At 39.6% G+C, this 23,778-nt stretch overlaps 1 protein-coding gene across 9 annotated transcripts in view; it reads left to right on the top strand.

Annotated features, from left to right (window-relative positions):
- STN1 (STN1 subunit of CST complex) overlaps positions 1-23,778 on the top strand; it is a 49,484-nt gene that overhangs the window by 19,588 nt on the left and 6,118 nt on the right. For all 9 annotated transcript variants that reach the window (XR_012650154.1, XR_012650155.1, XM_075026324.1 and 6 more), the window contains 7 exons: positions 4,242-4,337; positions 9,516-9,587; positions 11,364-11,525; positions 12,806-12,917; positions 13,686-13,848; positions 20,780-20,902; positions 21,500-21,572. Coding sequence is in view for 7 of the 9 variants with exons in the window: in XM_075026324.1 (XP_074882425.1) it covers positions 4,242-4,337; positions 9,516-9,587; positions 11,364-11,525; positions 12,806-12,917; positions 13,686-13,848; positions 20,780-20,902; positions 21,500-21,572 (801 nt within the window). In the remaining 2 variants the exon portion in view is untranslated. The remainder of the gene's footprint in view (positions 1-4,241; positions 4,338-9,515; positions 9,588-11,363; positions 11,526-12,805; positions 12,918-13,685; positions 13,849-20,779; positions 20,903-21,499; positions 21,573-23,778) is intronic.

The following is a 23,778-nucleotide window of genomic DNA, read 5'->3' as shown; positions in this document are numbered from 1 at the left end:
GTTGCAAAATTTTGATGGTTGATGAGATTGCTGGGTGTATGTGTTTTGCTTTTTCCTCTGGATATTAATATATTATAAGAACATACATATTTATCTATTATAAAAGATGCAGGTTTTGAGGTTTTGTCTGCTTAATTTCTAGATATGATAAATATATAACGTTCTTCATATATTTGAACAACCTTTGCTGAATCTTAATACCACACCTTTTATTTCCTAACCATTGTTGGAAATCATATGCTTTGCAGACTGTTTCCTGCTGGTCTTCAGCCGGTATCACCCACGTGCGCATTGTCTAAAGCAGCATGGGTCTGAGCTTGCATTTCTGTTTTCACTACAAAGACTTTAACTATAGACGGCAGTATGTGTTCTGCTGTAGAAGGGTTCATTACTCTAAACCGAAGCTTGACAAGGTGCAAGATTATCAGGGAGGAACCTAAGGAACTTAGAATTAATGAGGAAAAGCAGTACAGTAAACCCTAAGCAGAGTGTTTTTTTGATTTGGGTTTGGTGTTTTGTTTGGGTTTTTTCTTTTTCTTTTTCTTTTTTTTTTCCTCCACAGAGACAAGGTACATCTGTTTGGCTCTCTGAATATGCTCTGCTTTGTAGCTTTTGTTAGTTGTATTTAACAGCAAGGATAACAGCAGTGCTACTGTTGCAGAAATGAAGGACTGGTGTGCGGTTTTTTCTGTTCTCACAATCATTTTTGTGTACAAACTGTAAAGCCCAGGATATATACCTCTTTGTTATTTAACATGATGAGAGACTTTTGTCTTCAACCCATTGCAAGAATTAGGCTACAGTCTGTTGTTCATGTTTGTACTAGAGTGAGTAGTAGCACTTAAAGGCCTTTTTATATCGTGCAGTCTTGTAGTAGTGCTGGTGTAGCAAATGCATCTGGCAAAAACTGTTTCTGCTTCAGTTAGAGACATTTTAATTGTTTTCAAGCAAAATACAAAACAATTCAATGTCAGCAGAGTAGGATTGTAGTTTGGACTTGGATATTTGTACATACACATGCAAAAATTAACTCAGAAGAATTAAACTTATAAACATCAAACATTTCACAAGAGCAGGAACAGTCCTAGAAAGTACAATCCTGCTCTCTTTTTTTGACCTCTAAATTACCTGAATTTTCCTTCACTTCCCTTTCTGTTCTTTTACTGAAGTGACTTGTCTTCTGCTTCAGGGACTCTTTCAGTTTTGTTATTAGTTTTTTCCTAAGATGACCCTAAGGAAGTGGTATCTGTCATGTCAAGATATCAGCCTTTAAAATTGGTTCATGCGAGCTTTCACCACTTCCTCTGCATTTGGCGTTTTGCACAACTAAGCTTGCTTGCGATCCTGTATCATTTTCTAAACAAAACTTTAAAGAATAAAATGAAGTTTCATAGAACAAACATCCTGAATTTTGTTTATTCTCCTGGTGCTGTGTATATACCAAACCAGACATCTTTCAGTGTACCTTATTTATTGGCCACAAATTACACAACAGAAACACTAAAAAACTTTGGGGGAAGGAAGAAGGTAGGTGTTCGCTGTCAATTTTTCCTGCCTTTAATGGGTTTGTTAAAGACCAGCTGAAGCTAAGTATATGGTTGGCTATAAATCAGTCATTAAGTGATGGTAATTAAGAATGAATGAGTGCAAAACAAAGACTTGTAACTAGGAGGAATGGAAAGAAATACAGACTGAATGTCAGGAAAAACATCCTTAGAATGACATCTGCTAAACAGTGGAGCAGCCTTCCCAGGAAAAAGGTGGGATGCCCTTCACTGGGATTGTTTATATCCTGACTGTACAGATTGCCAGGAATTTACTGTACAGAACAGTCTTGCATTGGCCCTGAGGAAATGGACTGAATGACCTAATAAGTTTTTTTCTTTCCATTTTTAAGCATTAGGATTTGATACCACAATGACTAATCCCTTAAAACAACACAGAGGAAAACAGTAAACCTGGCCAATTACTCTCCTGCTATAAATGATGACAAGAAGGGTGGAAAACCTCCCAGATAAAAACAGCAATTGTGTTGTCTTAGAGGCCTTGAAAAGAGAGTGGGTGTCAAACTCGATTGTAACACATAGTCACATCATGGAAATGAGCTTGTCTTAGAGTTATCATGTACCACTGCAATGTGGCAGCTTATCAACAAGCGAGGGAAGCTACAAATAGCATAAAAGGAGGTAATAATAATTAAAGCAATGGCAAACAGCTCAGTGCTCAGTAATGCTGGTAAAGACATGACCAGAACTTGCCCTAGAGAGCTCTGTTATCTATAGCCCCCTAATACTGCTGCTATCGCTTCCTGTTGTGGTAACAGCATATTAATGTATGTATTATTTACTGGGTTGCTAGGAGCTCGGCTGAATGTGCTTGCACACAGCTTCAAATGTTTAGTATATTTTTATTTCTACCAATATGAACATAATTTGAACAAATAAACTGGCAGGAGAAACAATTTACACCTTGAAGTTGTCAAGTTCGACAACTTTTAATAGTGTAAATATAATTTCATCTTTCAAATGAATTTAGGTAGTTTCTTAGAGAGTAAGAGTGGAGTTTTATGCGAGTTTATGGGGATGGAGAGAACCAGTTTTATCTGGTGTCTGTCATTTGCCAAAACTGAGCTTACTAACTGGGACATGAACATAATAACACGTTGCTTGTTTGCACAGTCAAGAGCTTGGAGTGTCTGCTGCACAGGTTTACCCTGAAACTGACCCAGTCTTTCTTTTATAGAGATTTTGTAAGGTTTAGTGAATAATTATATACACCAGGAGCATCTCCATTGAGGGTTTCTGTAGCAGTGTTTATTGGTGTCCTGGTAAGTGGAATGAGAGAAAAGTGGACAGACCTGCTAAATATTCTCTACACCAGACCTGACCAGTGACTGCACGATTAGTATAGCCAGCTCTAAGATAACAGCAATAGATGCATCCTCAAAACATTGGGGCGGGTTTTTATGAGCAAAACTTCTGTTTGAAGCTTCTTGGCTTGGCTGATCACCTGTGATTTCTTCTGAAACTTTGGGGGTTTTGTCTTTCTTATATGAAGGAAGTTAATTCCAGGCTCATTTAAGGCTGCCAGCTATGTAGGACGAGTTATTTTTGGATTTTGGTTTTGATTTTTTTTTTAATACAGAACATTTTTCTGACTCTCTTGCTGCAGTGTTTCCCTTTGTAAGAATAAGACTTGCCACAGTGTATGGAGCCAAATGTTCCTTTCTGAGTCCTTTGAGTTATCTTTATTTTAGAAGACAGTTACTGAACATCCCAGATGGCATATTTCAGTAAAGCAATGGTATTTGAAAACTGAAGAAAACACATTGACTGAAAATTAGCCAGACCAGGATATATCTGGAGTTTATTGCCCTATTATCCTCCTGCTAGTGGACTGTGAAGCTTCAGTGTATGTTTACACCAATGTTTGTTAACAACATTTGTCACTCTCTTGAATGAGATTACAGCATGTGGCAACCTCAGTGTTGCCAAAGTCCACTGGGATCTGATACCTCACTGTTTCCTGGACGTGTTTTTACGTGTTATTCAAGTCATCATTACAGATGCACAAAAATAGGTTTGAGGGGATGTTTTTAGAACGTGTTATTTCAGAAACTGAAGTTCAGGATGCTGTCCATGATGACTGCATAGTGTACGCTGCAATCTAAAAGGGTTGTTTCTCTCCTCCCTCCCTCCATGGCTCCTGTTCTTTTAGAAATGAAAGACAGAATTATGTTAGTTTTCCTTTTGGAGGCTCTGCCTTAATCAGGAACAGCTGCATTGTGAGAAACTCAAACTGCTTCCATTGTGTTCTATTATTTATTCTGAAGCCTGATGAAGATGTAAAAAAAAAAAACCAAAACCAAAAAGCCCAAACCACAAAACAAAACCAAAATGAAACATCAAAACAAACAAACAAAAAAACCAACTAAAAAACCCCTAATGCCTGCAGCAAACAATCTGTTTTTCAGATCCAAATGTGCAAGAAAACAAGAGGTTAATAAAGTTCTGATGCTCTGCAAAAGCAAGCTTTTGGTATCCTAAGTACATCTGATACTTCTTCCTGCTAGTGTTCCCAGTCCTCACAGATCCAAGGGATTTTTCACATGACTAGGCATTGTATAATTTAAGATATATTAAATACATAAGAAAGTATGGGTTTTGTACTGGTAAATGTAACTATGTAGGGTAGGATGTTGAAATAAATAGTTACACTTACCAAGAATGTTCTGTGTCTAGGTATATTCTTTTATAACGGACATCCAGTAAGACAGGTGGATGTTTTCGGGATAGTGGTTCAAATGAAAGAGCGAGATGCCTTTTATAATTACGGAGGTAAGAAAAGTTTCTTTCTTTCTTCTTGCACTTAATCAGCCTTCTAATCTTAGTTACCATTAGAACTTAAAGGTTGCCTTATTTGATTGTTGTCTGTTCTTGAAACAACTGTATCTTATCCTAATATAATGTGTATGTGTAGCTCAGATTACTTAGCAAACTTAGGGAAGCTACCATTTATCTCTACTTCAAAAGTAGAGAAATGAATTGTTAAAACAGAGTCACTGATTTGTTTGGGGTCATCTAGCAAATCTTAATATTGGTTATTGCTTTGTCACTGGACTCCCCCATCTTCCTTTCATACATGTATGCAATTCCTTTGGTCAGATATAAATGGATTTAACAGTGCCTGTAAATGGGAAGTCACTTCTTCCTTTCTTGAACCTTAGAAATCCCTTCTGACTTTTTGTATGTTTCGTTGCATCTTGGAGCCAGCTTTTAATAGCAGTCAGGATCTTGTTTATATTTAGATGGGTAAGAGCCTTAGCAAATCTAACTCCAGCATCGTAGTACCAGTCCTTGCCAGCACTAGCTAGGAGTTGTCTCCTCCCTTTTGCTTTTCCCAATATTCAGACTATTAACATGGAAACATCTGATTGTCATTTTGTTTAGCTGTCTTTTTCATCTGGAGAAAAAGCAGAGTGGAGTAGTGGTGATGTGGCAAGTTTCTAAGGGGGGGAGGTCAGTCATCGCACAGTAGGAAGGGGAAGCCAAATGCATAGATCCTATCGAGGCACTTGAAGGACTCCTGTCCAGTGTCTTCCTCTGCCATGGGTTTCCATCTGATGGAGGTAAGTTGCAAAGGGTGTCTTCTTACCCAATTCCCTTACTTATAAAATTGAGTCAGCAGCAATTCCCTGACTCACAAGTGTATTGTGAAGATACAGTTGACAACTTAACCAGGTCCCAGCTTCCACAACACCTGCAGTTGCATCATACTGCTGCAGAGTAGCATTACCTGCTAGTGCATATATCATACCCCACACTGGGTGTGGCTGCTTATAGTTGACTCTGTGCTCTATAGAAATGTCCCTGCAAGTTTTTTAGAGTGGATATTTTCTAGATTTTTTTTTTTAAGTCTAATTTCTGGATGTTTGTTATTACCCTGCCATGATGCTAAATAATGAGTTAACAGTAAATATTTTGAAGCACAAGTTTCTCTGGCACTTGAAGTAGCACAGGCTAAACAAGTACCTAGGTTAAGAGGTGGAGATGTAATTGATGAAGTGTTGAAACATAAATTGAACGTCAGCTATTATTCTTTTATTGCACTAGTATGCAAATGCAGTTATCACTTCATGAGAACTGAGGAAGACAGAGTCAAAATGACCAAGGCAAAACCAATTCTATGGGCGAGGGTTTCCCACGCTGCTGTCAGCATTAGTTTGGATGTAAACTCATTGGAAATGTTTGATTGGGGCAGAAAATGGAGGAATAGAAATAAAAAGAAACTGCAGAGTACTGGAATTAAGGCCTTAGTGTTAGATCAGCCGACCTTTAAGTACAGCTCTCGGCGAGCCTGGCTTCCTGCTGTCCTTTCACATCCAACTCCACTCTTTGTTCCAGCAGTTCCTGGTTTGAGCTTTCAGGCTACCTGCCAGGGTGCCCCTCCCCAGCCTGCCCTCCCTTTCAGGCAGGCTGACTCTGCCAGTGTAAATTTGTAACTTCTTAGACAGTTTCCTGCTTGTAAGTTCTTGCATCTCTCACTTCAACAGACTCTGGTTGGTGAGTCACAGAGCAGGCATTGCATCAGTTGGAGTGCCGCACACTGCTCAGGACTTGCTCACTTTCCATCTGCTTAAAAGGGATTTACAAAGCAATTCCCCCTTTGTACTTTTTCTCTGATAGAGATCTGAAATGGCTTTGTGTCACTGCCACTATCTCCTCCCCTCATTTCCTATCTGTCTACTTCAGAATACACACAACTCATTTTAAGAGAATCTTAGGTCCTCTCTGTGCTGAAAAACATGGAGCCAGAACTGGTGACAAAATCATAATTGTAAAAGAGAGTGAATTGGCTCTTCCCTGGCTTAAAAAAAAACAAACAACAAACCATGCTGTGTGAAACTGGATTTTGACATTTTGATTTGATTGTTTATTGCTATTATTATGATCAATTAGGAGAAGGATATGTAATTAAAGTGGACCTTTGAACAAGCTCATGTTTTAGTAAATGCACCTTTCTGGCCTCTTTTTTTTTTCCTTTTTAACAAAACCAAACATCACATGTGGTTTTCCATATACTCCAGAACTGGTTTTAAAGGCTGAAAGGCACTTGCCTTAGAAAAAAACGAAAAAAAAATCTCACCAGGATCTCAGTAGGCTCACACAGGCCATACAAGAACCATACCCTTTTTTGTTATGAAGAAATAAAAATGAACACAATTATGTCATTTACCAGGTAGCTTTGAGAGTGCTATCCCTCAAATAGTTAATGTAAGAGTAAAAAAAAAAAAAAAAAACCACAAACAACCAAACAAAATAAAAAATAAAAACCCCCAAAACAAACCCACCAAAAAAGCAAACAAAATTTTAAACCCAAGGAGATGGGAAGGGTGGCACACGGAGCGCAGAAAGTTTTCAAAAGCTTGTAGAACCCTTGAGTGCAATTAAAATAGTTTAAAACATTCTCCTGTCTAATTAGAATACAATTGCAAGAGTTCTCATTCATCTGTGCTTCAGGAGTTATTTGTCTTTTTGCTCAAAGCTTTTATTTGTGAACTGCGAAAACTTTGTTTCAGAGCCTTGCTCTGCTACCAGACTCCCTGTGTGGTTAAGAACAGGTCAATGTCTCCAGGACTCTATTTCAGCCATTACATTGGTGAGGAGGAGTCTGGCCTCCTAATCCTTCAGTCTTGTTTGTTTTATTTCTAAACCCTTCTTAGGAAGAATATCGCAGTTGGTGCAACTGCCAGTTGCAAGCTGGAACATCTAGAAGCTGCAGTAATGTAATAGTGAAATGTCATCTGCTCTGTTTCTTATTGCCATTGCTGGCTTGCATGAATGGCTTGGCATGGTATATGGGGGCTCTGACCCCTAAAATAGTTGCTTTTTGTCAATACCAAGGAGAGGAAATCTTACCAGCTAGGTCATTATCTATGCTCTGGTACAAAATTAAAGCTACTGAAATAGTTGCAGACGTAGCAGCTCAAAACAGGGATAGCAATGAGATGAGCATACTTTTGTGATGGAATTTGGAATTACCTGCATCTTATAAATGCTGTATGTTTGTGTTATGGTTTAGCCCCAGCCAGCAACTAAGCACCACACAGCCACTCTCTCACTTCCCCCCACCCCCAGTGGGATGGGGGAGAGAATTGGGGGGGGGGGGGGGAGTAAATCTCATGGGTTGAGATAACAGTTTAATAGGACAGAAAGGAAGAAAATAGTAATAATGATAATAACAATAATAAAATGATAATAATAAAATAATTGGAATATACAAAACAAGTGATGCACAGTGCAATTTCTCACTACTAGCTGACTGATGCTCAGCTAGTTCCCAAGCCATGATCTGTGCCCCCACCCCCCTCCCTGGCCAGCTCCCCCCAGTTTATATACTGGGCATGATGTCACATGGTATGGAATATCCCTTTGGCCAGTTTGGGTCAGCTGTCCTGGCTGTGTCCCCTCCCAACTTCTTGTGCCCCTCCAGCCTTCTTGCTGGCTGGGCATGAGAAGCTGAAAAATCCTTGACTTAGTATAAACACTACTTAGCAACAACTGAAAATATCCATGTGTTATCAGCATTATTCTCATACTAAATCCAAAACCTAACACTATACCAGCTACTAGAAAGAAAATTAACTCTATCCCAGCCAGAACCAGGGCAGTTTGTTATTGGGAATGTGCAGCTAAGCTACTTGGAAACAGGAAGGCAAGACAATGATTTGAAATTAGACCCCCCAAATAGGGAGATTGTTTCAAAACACGTGAGACAATGCAAAGGTATTTTGTTTTGGTGCTATGGTTCCCAGAAGAAACAACTGCAGGTACCAATCAGCACTTTCCTGGTAAACATTGCTGGTGCTTACGTAGTCGTGGATATGGTTTAAGGACCAGAAGAAAATTGCAGATTCCAATTTGTGAAGAGTGTAAGCTCAATCTTGGAGATGGTTACATTCAAGGAACAAGGTGCTTGGAGTGTTAGCTGGACATGAAAAGTCATCCTTGCTGTCGTCTGACAGATGTTCAGTGCCTTTTTATTTAGAGAGTGTTTGTTGGACATGCCATCTATATACAGTCTCTTGATCTGTAGAACAATTGATTCTTCTCATAGTTTTTTAGTTTTCTTTGGGTTTTGTCTTTTTCTACTGTCCTTGACAGTGCAGTGCCTGGGGCAGAAATCGCAAAACTTACTGTGACTGGGTACTAGCAAAACAGGAAAAGCTAGATAGCTCCCCTGCTCAGGAGAAGGTGTTAAGCTTTTTTGGCAAGGGAAGTGGCTTGCATGCCACCAGTACATATGCTTTAAGTTGGGAACTCCTGGCCTAGAGCAGAACCACAAGCATGTGCTGTCCTCTGTCCTTCCTATACTATATTATACTATACTATATACTTCCTATACTATACTGTCCTTCCTTTACCTATACTAAGGCTATAGGGAGCTGCCTTTCTGCTCTCTGGAACATCTTCTTGTATGGGAAAGGACAGGAGACTTTGTGCACAATATTAGTGTGGAAACCAATGCAGCTGGAAGTAGCAGCACTCCTAGTCTATTCACATGACTGTACCCCCCAATGTTGAAGTGCTGTTTTCTTACTGTTACAGTAATGCTTCTGTGTTTTGTGCCTACTTCCCTGTTTTAATTTGTCTGGCTTCAGCTTTCAACACTGATTCTTCTTCTGACCTTGTTAATGAGATTAAAACGTTTTAGTATCCAATACATGTACTGAAGCCTCATAATTTAAATTAGTGCTTGATCTTTTTTTGAGAATATACCTTACGCTTTGCTGGCCATGCACATAAGCATGGTATCTCGTGCTGAGCTCCTTCCATGACTGAAACGACTGTGGAGATTATTTCAGATGTATAAGTAGGGGTTGAGCATCCACTTTCCCTTTCAGACTGGTGGGAATGAGATATCCTTGGCAGTCATCTCCCTACATACCCGTGTATCTTCACTTCTTGGAACTACCTGCTTTCTTACTCTGTAATTCTTGCAATATTTTTTTGCAGTGGATGATAGTACCGGAGTTATAAATTGTGTCTGCTGGAAAAATCCCATGATAGCAGAAACATCTTTATCAGGTAATTTATCAAATAAATAATTCCTCTTTTGACTGTACATTTTTGCTCATGTCTGTCTTACGTAATTTAGTAAATGATCAAACTTGCAGAGCAGTAAATTCAACTCTCTAATTTTAAACCATCACATCCTACAGCCTGGGCCATTTGGGGAGTTTCATATTACTTTTTGTGTTGTGTCCAATGGTAATGCCAATAAAACCACTACCATTATGCGCTGTCACACCTTTTCCACATCTGAGTAATATGGTATTTCAATTCTATGCTGTGACATTGTTCAAAGAATCTTCCTCTTATGGTTCTTTTTGTGACGTCATCTAGTGAGGAACTAGGCTGGAAATCTGCCACATGCCACAACTTCTGTTTCCAAAATCAATCCATTGACCAGCAACCTGGTATACATTCCCCACCCTTGTGATACAGTGGTTTCAGAATTCATCTTCTCTTCTCTGTTTGCATTCATATTCTCCTCCTGCTTATGCATATATTGTCAGTGATGAACTTGAAAGTAGCTTAAAACACAGTGGGAAGATGGCTGCAGTCTTTTACAATTTGGGAAAGTTCTAAATGGGCATTTGAAATTAATCTGTTATTGCACTCAATAACAGAACTCACTATTGTCTGGTTTTCTCTGCTTTTTCTCCCACCATTTCTCATAGATCAAAGTATGGAATACTTTCTATTTGGACCTTCTTGAAAGCTCATGTAGTAGGTTGACAACCCTGATATGGATCTGATCAAATCCTACTGAAATAAATGTTACTAGTGTCATCTGCGCGTGCTACGGTTACATACGCACAGAATGGGGAAATGAAGACTTGATGTAAAAGTTAAAAACTGATGTCTGTGGAACAAGCCCATTTATACAGACAGATAATTCATACTTACTTAAATTTAACAATGATATGACAAGAGGTATAAACAATCCCAACTGGAATCTAGAAGGCAGTTTTCACTTTTAGACAGGTGATGTTGTGGCACAGCTTTCCAAAAAAAATACTGGGGACCCGCAGTCAAAGCAGTTTTTTATGAGGAACTTAACTTCATTAAAGGGATTGCATAAAATACTGCTTGAAATAGAATGAGGACCCAGAATGTCTGTTTCAGCTTTGTGTTCTTATTTTACATGTACATCAGTAGTGCTTGAATGGATGCTATGTTATTAATGGAAATTAATTAATTTGTACCTGCTAAAGAAGACAGCTCCTAGGGGTCACAGGAAACTTTCTTCCAGCCTTTTGTAATTGTAATCAGGGATACTTGGATCATTAATCAGGTTTTAAGTTATGAAGTATTTATTCTTCTGCAAAGGTGTGTTAGGTAAATGTGAAGTTCTGTCAAGTTGCATTCACCTCAGTGTAGACATCAAATTGCATCACATGAATACTTTGGCCCCACCTCAGATGACTCATTCTTCTTTTATGTAAAAAGCTCAGCTGACCTTTCTTTTCCCCTCATCCATCTTAGCAAGACAAAATAAAAAAATGACAAAACCCATTTCAGATTAATGTTTCAATTTTGCAACCCATCTATGACATTTTCAGTGGTAAATCAGTATCTCCTCCCTTTTACACTTTCCCTAGGTGAACTATTTAAATAAATATAATACTGTAAACTAACTTTGTCACCCAAAAGTTTTGCTAGCCAGGACACATGGTGCCTGGGACCTTACCCCTTTTTTAGTAGTATGATTCCTGTGATGCTTAGGTGTTTGGGTGAATGCAAAAGGACAGTACTCTTGGCCTTAATGCCTGATCTCCTTTCTCTCACTTCTTACAGGTCATCCAAGCACACCCAGCAGTGTTACTGTGCTTGAACAGATGAAGAAACTCCAAGAAATGGTGAGCCAGAAAACCAAGCTGGAGATCGGGGATGTTGTCAGGGTCAGAGGTCACATCCGAACCTACAGGCAACAAAGAGAAATTCAGGCTTCATGTTTTTGTGAGTGTTATGGATCTGGGACATATGTAACTTAGTTGTCTGAATTTATGAGAAGATCTAAGCTGTATGTAATTCATTGCATAATTTCCACTTTATTTTCTGGCATCTCATTTTTCTAGAGAGTTTTTCATCTCTATGTCTTTATTTCAATTTTAGTAGGGTAAGGTTAGAAGACACTACTTAATGTGTAGGATTGGATTGCCTGTAAATGAGGCTTCCCTGGAAAATCTGTAAAAGATGACTAGCATGAATACAAGAGTACTATGCAGATACTACAGTTGGGTATCTGTGAGAGTGACTTGCTCTTCAATTTTCTTTGTGTTGACGTAGAACAGAAAGAGCCCATGGGAAGGGAGTTGGTGACCTTTTATGTTGCACTTCATCAAGAGCATTAGCTGCTTTGGAGGAACGGTTGCTGTTTGTCATAGCCTGTATAATCTTTCTGTGGGCAGACAGCAGCATATGGGCGTGTTGTACCACTGAAGCCCAGGTTCTCCTAAACTCTCTGGCTCTGCAGAATGACTGAGAAGTGCTCCTCATCTTCAGTCACTTGAGCACAGACCTGTATGCAGGTGCTGCCCCTGTGTCCAACAGCTCTTTGGGCAGCAGGGTTCTGCAGCCCACTGTTTACACCCCAGGAGCTTCCAGTTACATAACTGGTCTCCTCAGTGTCTGTGCTATTGTGTAAGAGTTGGTTTTCCCCAGTGAAATCTTTCAGAGACAATACTGAAATGATTCCTTTGGTGGGGGGAAGCCTGTCTTTTAAAAACCCTGTGTAGCACTGATAAAAAGTCTAGATTTTTCAGCTCTAGCTAAATCTGAGAGGGAATTCAACCCTCCTTTCCAGACAGAAGATTTATAAATATATAACCCATTCTAGGGCTAGTAATAATACCATTGTTTCATTAAAGGAGAGCAACACAATTCAAATAGCCTCTAAATTGCTTTCACTTTGGCCCAAATAAAGCTCCTTACTATGTGTTAACTTCATCTAATAGATAAAGACTGCTGGAAGGTAAAATAGAGACGATAAATTCCAGTTAAATAAGTTGTCGGACAAAAGCATAATCTGCAGTGACCACAACAGGTCATGTACCTCCTTGTAAACTGTAAAAGCAGGAGTGGCCTTTGTGGTTTTGTTTTTATAAAAACAACAGTGAACAAAATTTGCCAATTTAATACTGGCATGTGAAGCTCTGTTGTGCTGCATCAGGTATGCTTGCTTAAAAGATTGGTATGACAGCCCTGGCCAACTATGTGTGTTGTTTTTGCTGCTCCAGATAAAGTGGATGATCCTGTGTGTGATGTTCAGATTTCAAGAATGCTGGAGCTCCCCTGTCTCTATAGAGAAGTTTATGATAAACCTTTCCAAGGCCCTGAGGAGGGACAGAGGTAAATGCAGTACCCAGACTGGTCTTGGGGCAAAGTGTGGGATTTTATTGTCATTTATTTGTTATCATAATGACTGTGGAGAAAGATAGAACAGGGCCCAACTGTGATTTAGACTCTGCACAACCATACTGTAGCAGCCTGCTTTTCTCCCAAATAATCGATGATCTATTCAGATGAGATACCTGTCCATAATCTGAGAAAAGAAATACAGTGCTGAACCAAAGTGAATATTAGGAAGGTAGTAAAATACTGTGTACAGACCTCTTGCATCTAGTAAAAAAAGCTGGTGTTTTGAGCAAGATTTGGGGGTGAGGTCAACACCTTAGATAGAGGAGTGTCCTTGCCTGATTTTGTTTTATGTGTAAGGATGAGGAGCTTCTCAATCAAAATGCTCTCAACTTCTGCTGTCCTTGTCATCGTCAAATCATGAATACATAGCCTCAATAAACTGAGTCAAACACCCATTCCTGTATTCAGTTTAAGGGTAGCTGGATGCTTCTTGGCAGGTCTGATGCATGTAGCATGGTTTCAGAGATTATAGATCTTAAAATTACAACATTGTTAGAGCAAATGATTGAAGAGGAACAGTTGGATATTGCATATAAAAATGGTCTGTTTTAATTAAGGGTTTAAATTCAGATTCTTTAAGGACTGTAAAATACCTTTTGATCTTTGAAAACCAGTCTAGCAGGGTAACTTTAGGTAATTGTTCTAAAAATGTTAGTAGTATATTTCTTGCCTTTTGACATGTTCTATATATCCTTGCAGTGACTTGGAGGGTCAGAATTTCTCAATCAATATGCTGCATGAGAAAGTGAAAGGCTTTCTATTAGAAAACAAAATTCAGACCTTTTACCAACAGGAGCTGGAAACGATTGATATTCTGGTGCCACTGGCTGGTGCGCATCTACCCAGTCGCAGCTGTCAGGAGGTGAGTGAATGTAACTGTTTCAAGTTTTTAGTGGGAAGGAAATAATAACATGTACTTTTTTTAAGCATAAACAACCAGATAAGAGACTGTCGTCTTCAGAGGATTCAAAAACCACAAGTACTTTAGCTTTATGCATGAATTATTTACAGAGCTTGAAGAAGCCTTGTGAGTTGAGACATATGAAAGTGTACTGAAGAAAGCCGTATGAGAAAATTCTGTTGTTAAGGGTAATCTTGTATTAGGGCTGAGTAACCTTACAGTCTGCAACAGGCACTAACTTATCTAGATCTGTAAATAGTGGCAGAATCAGAAAAGGAGATCCCTTTAAGGTGCTGGAGCTGTTTGGGACAGATGGTTTGAGATCCTGAATTTGATCAGGAGAAGGGAGCACAAAGTCTTTGTCTTGTTTCTCATTTGAAGCTCAATATATTGATAAAGATGTAGCTTTCAAAAGGAGATTATAATGAGTGGATGAACAGTGCTCCCTGCTACATGTTTCTCTTGTTGGAAATCCGTAGTTGTGAAAGGCCACACTGAAAGCATCAGAAGGTGGGATTTAATTGAAATCAGTTTACGTGCAGTTGCGTGTAGCCAAAATGTTAAGAAACTTTCCAGTGAGATAGTGTGCTCTTGATCAACTGCAGAATGGGAAATAGAACAAAAAACATTTTGTAAAATGGCTTTATATTACTCTGTGATATTTGGATAAATTACAAACCAGATTCTCAAATGGTGCAAAGTGGTACATTTCTGCAAAAGTAACAGTTACGGCTTTTACCATGTTACCAAAGGCAACTGAAACTTAAACTAGAGTGTTGTGACTCACTTGTTTACTTTTTGGTTTTTTGTAGACAAATAAATCCATGGCAGTCATTTTCACTGCCTGATTCTGATATGCACTGTGAAGTTAAGTGCTATGTTATGTTAATGTCTGATGTTTGTTTAATTCTTAAAAAAAAAACACAAAAAACAGTCCCTTGTAGATGATGTCAAATAATAATGCAAAGTGGCTCTATTCTTGTTGGCCTTGTTGAACCACTTCTGATAGCTGCTTCTTGATAGCTGTTTCTTTTCTTTTTATTAAAGGTATTTTTGTTGTTTGCCTTAAAGCAAGCATGGATATAAACAATAACAGGAGTTACTCTCATTTTTGACAGAAAAGTTTGATACTAGAATATCCAACATGGGACAGGGTATTTTTTCTAAACTAGCTGGAACAGTATTAAAAGTTCCTAAACACTTTACATTCAAGGAAGTAGTGGTCATTGTGACTAATACTGGAAACTTGCATCTTTGAAGTTTCAGCATTTATAGAAAGATCAAGATGAATAACTTGCAAAGCCATTTAAAGTAGGAACTGGTGCAGAACATAGAAAAGCACGAAAAAAACCCATCCAAAAAACCCAAACCAACAAAAACAATGTAGCATCAGCATTGTTAACAGCCATGAGGAGCTATCATAATAACTAATAGTTGCTCCTGACCCTGATGCACAGGTGTGAGTGTATGTCCCAGGAATTTGGGCACACAGATGCTTATTTAGAAATTGCAGTTCCCCTATTGCCCTTTGGTATTAATTCCTTGCAAACAAGGTTATATATGTTTGCATAAGAAAGAACCTGCAGTTGTCAAGTGACCTGAATGCCTTAAGAGGAGCACCTAGTAATGCTCCAGAAACGCATTTTGTTGTTCCTCTGCTCTGTTGCTTGAAGGTGTCAGTTCTCATAATTGGCAAAGGATCAAGTACCGAGTTTGATCCACAAAAATAAGTGTCATAGATCTGACTCCTGTCCCTTTTCCTTTCTTTTTCCCTCTGTAGTCTTCTGTTTTGCATCTTCCTCAAACCAAAAAGAAAAAGGGTGCCGCTAATGTGGAACAATGTTATTTCATGCCTATTTGGCAAAGCAGGAGGTAGATGAGTGGACCAAACTAATTAGGCCACACCACAATATACACACTTGTTCACTTCTTGCACTTTTCCTGACTGTGAAAGGATGAGTTATTTGGATGTATAACTTTAATTTTTTTTAACCTGATTCCAGTGTTCTAGAGCACAGTTGCTGTTAAACACTTCTTGCCTCTCTGTTCCTTTCCCTGTGATCCTAGGAGATGTGGTGCACCCCCTTTATCTCTTTCCCAACTTTTAAAGTACTTGCACAGTGTTCATCATAGTGGGAGGGTATCTTCTCATGGAATATTTTCTCCAGGGAGGTGGTGAGCTGCTATGGAGTCACTGGCAGTGGAGAGGAGCAGGGGGTGAAGATGGAAGGAGGTAGCTGGGATAGCTTGATTGTAGGCAGCACGTCTCTGTTCCTTTTCAGCATTACTGTACCTGAGCCCTGTCCACATCCCATACATGTCCTACAATACCTAGTTCCAGTTCTAATGGTTCCACAGCAGTGCAGTCTTCTGGCTTACCAGATTAAATTTCCCTCTAGCAGATCCACATGGCAGAACTCAAATCATGTCCTCTGCTCAGACATATACTAGGGAACATTTAATTTTATAGTTTACAGAGGATGGGTAAGAGAATTGGAAGGCATGGTGTTTTTAAAAATAATTAAAAATTAACAAATCTGTTACAATTTTTAAACCCAGTAGAACTTTATTTCACATAACTAGTGCCCCCTCTATCCCTAAGCTATAGCCTTTCCCTTATCCCTTAATACAAATTACTTTTGTGACTGGAGGGGTGGGTACAACAAGGAAGACTACAAGCAAAACCAGAAAATGTAATCTTGTGCTTAGAGAACCTAAGGAGTGTACTTGCTGGACTTAGGCAATTATGTTTGGCAAATGGACAAGCCTTTGGTTCCTTTTTTAAAGAAAACTACATGTAAACTTGATCCATCCAGTTTCTCAACTGGATTAAATACAACTTGCAACCAGCCAGTCTTGATTAACCATTTTTATGCACTTCTTCCATGCATTAGCTATAGTGTGTGCTATTTTAGTATTACCATTCCAGTCTGTGTATGTCACTAGCTTGGACACGTAACTTGGGTTGTGCTTTCCAGACTTTGCTGTTTGTACTTCTCTTGATTTGAATATTATCTCAAGGTCAGCAATGACAAGTAATTAAAGCAGGGAGTCTTACAGTGTTGTTCAAACTTACTGTATATACGCTGTACATTGTACTGTAGGTATAACATAGTGCATTATACATTCTTGATGCTATGTGTTTGTCTTCCTGCCTTTTGAGGAAGCTTCACTGCTGCTTTAAATATGTATATTGCAAAGCTTATTATAGGACTTCAGGACTGACATGTCCAGAATCACTATTACTAAAATTGTCACCTGTCTGAGCCAAGGATTAAACATGGCATGAGAAATTGCAGAAGGCAATTCATGAACAGAATCACGTGTGTGGTTATACCAGGAAACTTTAACACCATCAGGGTGTGTTGTGATTCATAATGAGCCAAAGGTTACATACTTTCAGTGTTTTGAACAGAGTGACTAATTAATTCCTGTACCATTTCACTCTTTGACCTATTATTGATTGTACAGAGAGTTTGTCTTGTTTTAAAGATTTGAGAATAACTGGTTGCACAGCACCAGCCCACTAAGCTGTGTGAGACCCATCAGATGGACTATATTGATTAAAAATACCAATTTAATTCTGGAGACATAGAAGCTTCTGTTGGCTTTGCTACAAAGTCCTTGGCTGGTCATGAGAGGGAGGGTAGTGACAGTAAAATTGTTATTTAATAGCTGCTTCTCTTGCTGGGGCAGGGGGAAACATGTTTTGCAAAAGCAATGAATGATTTTTGGATGCTCCTGTGTTTGGATGTACAGTTTCATTTATTTGAAGTGGACCCAATTTGGGGAGATCCCCTGCTGTCAGAACTTCAGGGAACCTGAAACTGTGCACCCTGAAACAAAGGCATGCTGAAGGGAGGCACTTTGCAAAATGAGATGTGAGCATTGTGAGAGGTAAATTCAAAATCCAGATTCAAATCTTGCTAGTGCTTTGGATCAGCAGTTAAACTACTTGATATCTGCATTTCTCAGATAAAAAGCATCATAAAAGTAAAAGGCTTATAAACTGTGACTCAGAAGGAACTACATTAACAGCTACAATACATCTTTATAACTGTTGAAATGCAATCATTTTTCAATCTCCTGCTGAAACAAAAGCAAGGATGTGAAATCACGTAGGAATTCATAGTCCTAGATTTCTTCTCTTTGTGTATAGCCCCATGTTCAGTGCCCTCTAGATTTTTGCTCAGTAGACTAAATCACAAGCTCTAGGTGTACATTGGCTGTGAGGGGGGATTCAAGTCCAGAGGAAATGAGGACCTGGTTTGGCATAAAAGAAACTGATAAGGTATTGGGAAGAATTACTATTGACTTATGAATTTGCAGGATGAGATGCTGGAGATATTTGGGGTGGACCAAAAGAACAGATTACTTAACTTTAGGTTGTGTTCACAAAAAAATTCCTCAATTGTTGTTTTACTTGGAGGGATGGAGAGGAGGAAGCATATTCTAGAGCACACTAGGAAAAAACCCCAAACTTTTCCTATCATTTCAGCATAATATTAAAGCCCCTGAAGAGGGCAGGAGCCCTCATATGTTCTTCAGGAGCAGCCCTTCTTCCATGGAGCCCTTTCCCTTGGACTCTCCAGCACGTATGAGAGGGTGCTGATATATAGCAGCTGCTTTCCTATTTTCTTGCTCCCAAGCCTGCCTTTCTGTCTTCACTCTGTCAATGCCTTGACTTGCATTCTTAGTGATTCTGTTTCAGTATCCATCCAGGCTGAGCTGTGTGTCAGTTCACACAGAGTCTGTTTTTAATTATCTCCCTTTCTGACGGGATCTCAGTGTTGAGCCAAACTGAATAATTATCGTGCTTCTTTGGAGATATTTTTATCTTTTTTCCTCCCCAAACGTTTGCTTTCACATTAAAAATTGATCAGAGTCTTGAGGTGGTTGCTTTGCTAGCAGTTTCTTAGATTCTTGAGGATTTATTACTGCATTTGAGTGAGAGGCAAAGTCTCTTCATTTTACATATGGCTATGAGAATGTGCATTTCCATGAGAAAATATTCATTCTTCACTTAACCCTTCCTGCTACATTTTATGTTTGTTCCTTCAGTTCATCAGAAGAGGGACTATGAGGAGAAACATGATAGTGGTATTAAGACTCTGACTGGAATGGTGTCCAGATGTACGGTCCAGTTTGTAATTAGAAGCAGTGTCTGTTGTTATCCAAAATGATATACATGTGGTGGACAGGGGACAGACCGTTGGGCACTGAAGTTCTTCAGTCTGGAACAGAAGGAGAAAACTGAACTAAGCCATTGTTCTATGTTAATTATCCTGAACTATTAGGCAATTATTTTTGACTGATGATTTGAAAGGAAAAAGACAGTTAGCTGTTGTGAGACAGAGAAAGAGAGAGATGTGATTATGACCTGTGGAAATATTGAGGATTAGCTGGAGGAAGGGGATGGAGAAACTTGTGATGCATGCTAATATCCCTATTGCATCTCTGAACTATTCCCAGTTAGGCACATCAGCTTCCAGGCTTAGAAGCAGTTGGAGTTTCACTTGAGACTTGCAAACGGATTGAATAAATGTTTTGTGAAAAGATATTCTTCCATTGCTAATGTGGTGTCTGTTTCACATATTCCTGTGGATTCATTCTAGTGCATGGTGGTTGCCTGTTTGATTCCCAAGGCTTCTGTGAGTGCTTCTGCTGAGTGAAGTAGGATATGTGAAGTCTGATACTTTTGTTCAGAACAGGGTGGGAGCATTTACGGTGATAGCTGAAAAAATGGCTTGGCAAATATTGCTTTGGTTGCCCTGGTGTGGTTCTAGCTATCATGTGTTGGTTTGTGGGAAGCAGTTTAGCTCTGTTCTCAAAGAAAACCACAGGGAGCACAGTGTGCTCCCAACAGATGAGGAAACCATTGGGGAATTGAACCAGTCTGTGTAGACAAGTGGGAGGCTGAAGGACATAGCAGGACAGATAGAGATGGGGAAGAGTAAGTCATGATCTTGCTCTTATCTACCCGTACTTTCTCCTCTCCACAACTTATTGTTTCCTTCCGCTTCCCTAGCTGTCATTCCACTGTCTTAGCTCAGCTCTACTTCCAAACAAACCCTGCTTTTCCCTGATTTTTCTTCTCCCTTTTCTTCCTTCCTACTCTGTTAGATGCATCCCAACACAGAAACCTTTGTTCTAAATAACCTCCTCAGTTATGGACTTCCAGGCACATTGTTCTCCTTCCACAAGAGACTTGTTTCCCACCTGCCTTCAAAACTGAATCCTTTGTTCCCTTATCTCATATACCTGTCTTAATTTTTTGTATGCTCTTTATCCTTTAATTTCATTAGGCTGTGGAGAAACTCTTAAGAGCATGACCAGAACCTGTGTAAAAATTTGGAAACAAAGGGGACAAGAAACAAATACTGTTCTTGCCACTTTCCTCCTTTTGCTTGTATTACTTCCTCAGTTTAAAATCAGGAGATGGGAATCTAATCCCCTGCACTTGGATTCCTCCCGAGTATCACCTTACAAAGCACTGATCTCCCTGTCTTTCTACCCTTATTACCAGGAAAACTCTGAATATGAGCAAAGCTTGATTAGCTAAGCAGTCAAATGCTCTGTGAGCATCAAGTCTATTCCAAAAGCGACTTCTCAGTACATAATCAAATAGCTGCTAAATACAAAGAAGACAGTTCGGAGATTGTGGTTCCTTAAGAATAGCACAAGCTTCTGGTGTTTGTTTGTTTTTTAAAGCTTAGGGATGTTGGTTAGTTCATACATAACAGATATGATTTGTGAATCACTAAATGAAGAAAAATGTGTAACAAAATCACCTGAAGTCCTCTTGCTCTTGAAAGCATATGGAGCTTTTGCTGGTAACTTTAGTTGAGCTGAGATTTCTCACCATCTGCTTCATTCCTTTCTTCCCATCCAGGTGAAGTCAAAAAGTGACGCCAGTTCCAGAAGGATTCACAATGTTTTTAAGGAAGCAATAAAGATGCTACAAGAAAAAGGGCTGGTTTTCCAGAAACCTAGTAGCTCCAAGGACTTATACCATGTAAGGAACTGGGCTGTGGTTGCAAACAAGTTCAGGGGTATGTCTTTCATAGTCAGTAGAAACAGTAGAAATGTTTCAGAAAGAGAAGCTGGACATCCAAGTGCTGCCTGTTTACTCAAAAGTCTTATCTGCAGCTTACTTCACTGATGCTTTTACCTCTCTATCACCCAGTGAGTTGTTCTTTTCAGAACTCAGTGCCAGACTTAGGCACTGCTGCTGTTCCAAGAGCAGTCTGTGTTCACTGGGTTGTCAAACTGTGCTGACACAGCTGAGCACACTGAAGCCTGGGACCTGGGACAGTTCTCTTTATTGCAGTGGGTTGAAACTTGGTGTTCTACTGAGTTGGTCACCCTCCTTTGGGTTGAATTCTGGCATATCATGTTCTTCACCTAACTCTTGGATGCTGCTAATGGTACTAAAAATAATAACTGAAGATTTAACATTCATTATTAGTCTTGGAAGCAGTCTATAATGCAGACTGTAGTTATGACAGTGTTAGTTTAGAATACATCATGGCCTTGGATTGCTTTTCAACAGCCATGCCATCTACTGTGAAATAGACTGCTATAAATTGCCATTTTCTTCTGTTTCCTCCAGGTGACTGACCACGATAAGGAGCTGCTTAAAGTGACCCTTGATGTGATTAAAGAAGACTGTCGAAAACCCAGGCGTAAGTAGCAGTGTGACCAGGGCTCTGATGAGCTGGTGCTCATATATCGATGACAGTATCTCCTCCTGCTGCTGGATTAGATATGCTTCTTGTCCTTAACCTTGAACTCAGAGCTGAGTTGCTGGTATAGCTAATCAGTATAGCTAAAAATGTGAGTGCAAGAGGAGCTTCCTGTGAGCATGGAGAGAGAAAGAGCAGGTGTGCCCAGCAGGAAGCAAACCTCTCAGATCTGAAATAAGCAGCCATTATCTTAGATCTATATCTTTTGAGAATACTTAGATTTTGGGAGGAGCCAAATGTAATGAAGTTAGGTCAGCACCTAGCAGCTGTTGCTTTGCTCTCTGGATAAGTAGCAAATCTTGCTAGTTCAGTTTCTACAGGGGAGTTGACACAAAAGTGACCGTACAGAAAGGTGAAATCCCTGCCTCCATTAAGTCAACAGTAAAACTTACTTAAGTCAGTAGGATATTCTCTATAGATTTTAAGCTCAAGTAGAGCTCAGGTGGTTGTTCTTTGCAGGTAGGGATGTCAGTCTAACAAAATCCACTTCTTTTCAGATAATGTACCTCATGTGGCTTCTGAGTTATCCCTGTCCCTCAAGCCTATTGTGTCTTATTGCCATAGTGATAGCTTGCTCATAGGACCTGGCATATGATGGTTATCCTGCAGTGAAAAAAGGCTAAGTGAAGTAGTATTATTTTTGAGTTTTCAGCTGGCTACCTTAAGCAGTGGTACAATTGTAGGCAAGGTTTGTAGGTGGAGGTAGAAGTTCTGTATGTTTGTGGGATGGAGGGAGTAGATGTCACTGGGCATGCAGATGAAGATGGGGTCATTTACCTGAGGCTGTTTCGGTGCAACAAGTTAACATATCACATTGTATTTTTGTCTTTTATCCAACTAACAAATACAAACATCTTCTCTGTAAGAGTCAAATCATTCCTCTGCCCATTTTATACATCAGCTAGTTCTCCTGAGAACCCGTTTGTTTGGTGTTTTTTATAATTGTGCCACTGTAAGGCCAGAACCTGTATACAGTTGACACAGGGCACTGAGTGACTGCCTGGTGGTTAACTCCCCTCTTCTACTTTATCACACTGGTAAAGCACTCTCAGTGCTACAGGAGATGTTGGGAAGTTCTTTCTCTCAGTCAGGAGGTGTCAACAGCAGAGAGTAACTTGTAGATCAGTCACAGAAAAGACTTTGAAGAGTCCCGAGTCCTCAAAGCCATGTTTTCCACACTCAGCAGGTTAAAAATAGCAACTGCTTTAGAGAGCCTCTTGTTCTCCTTGAAGCTTTCCACCTACTTAGTTTCCTGTTGTAAAGAGGACAATTTCCAGGTCAGTGTCTCTTTGCTAGTTTTCAGAAGGACCGTTTCAATGTCCTGGTCACTGGTAATAGAAGATTTTGAGAAGGAAAGCCAAGAAGCTTCCATCAAAACCAACGGGATACTGCGGCTATTTTTATTGTCACTGAATGATGCAAGAGCGCAGAGCTCAATGTGACTGTCGAACCCCCTCTGCTGGTGGGATGCCAGTCTTAGCCACCCGCTTGGCCTTGACTAGTGAGCAGGCTCGTAGTGAGATAGTAACACGGTAATACCTCAAGGGCTTTTGCTTGTTTGTTGCAAGAAATTCCCACCCATTTTCGTTCAAGAGTAATATTAATCTTCCATGACAGGAAGGCTGATTTATGATAAACCAAGCTCTTCTCTCCAATGAGTTACTTCTCTGCCAGTTTTCAAGGCAATGCCTTACCCCATTGCTTTAGTTGTGACACATTCTCAGGCCCAACCCAGCTGGCTGGAACTATTGTACATATTAAAAAATCCTCAGCATGCCTAGTCAGAGCTCCACAAACCCTGATCTGTAATATGCCTACATGACAATCCTAGTTCTTGGCTCCAATTTTAATTCCAAACAGACTGATCTTAAATGCCCTCCTGCGAGGCCACCGTGGGTCTACCCAGAGACTTAAGATAGCCAGAAAATGATGACAGTACATTTTTACTCCAGACTGAACTGCAAAATGGTAGACTTAGTCCAGATTTGTTTCTTTTTTTTTTTTTTTGACAAATTTGCTCAGGTTTTAGGCTTAGATGAGATTAATAGTAGAGGTGGAAAAAACAGAACCACTTGAAGTTAAATTTAATATGTCAGAATGGACCCAGTGGGCAAATAGTGGTAGTTCTGTAACTCTGTCCTCTCTG

Source organism: Buteo buteo, chromosome 4 (genome assembly GCF_964188355.1).
Source record: "Buteo buteo chromosome 4, bButBut1.hap1.1, whole genome shotgun sequence".
Taxonomy (NCBI): Eukaryota; Metazoa; Chordata; class Aves; order Accipitriformes; family Accipitridae; genus Buteo; species Buteo buteo.
This window is presented reverse-complemented; position numbering and strand designations above follow the sequence as displayed.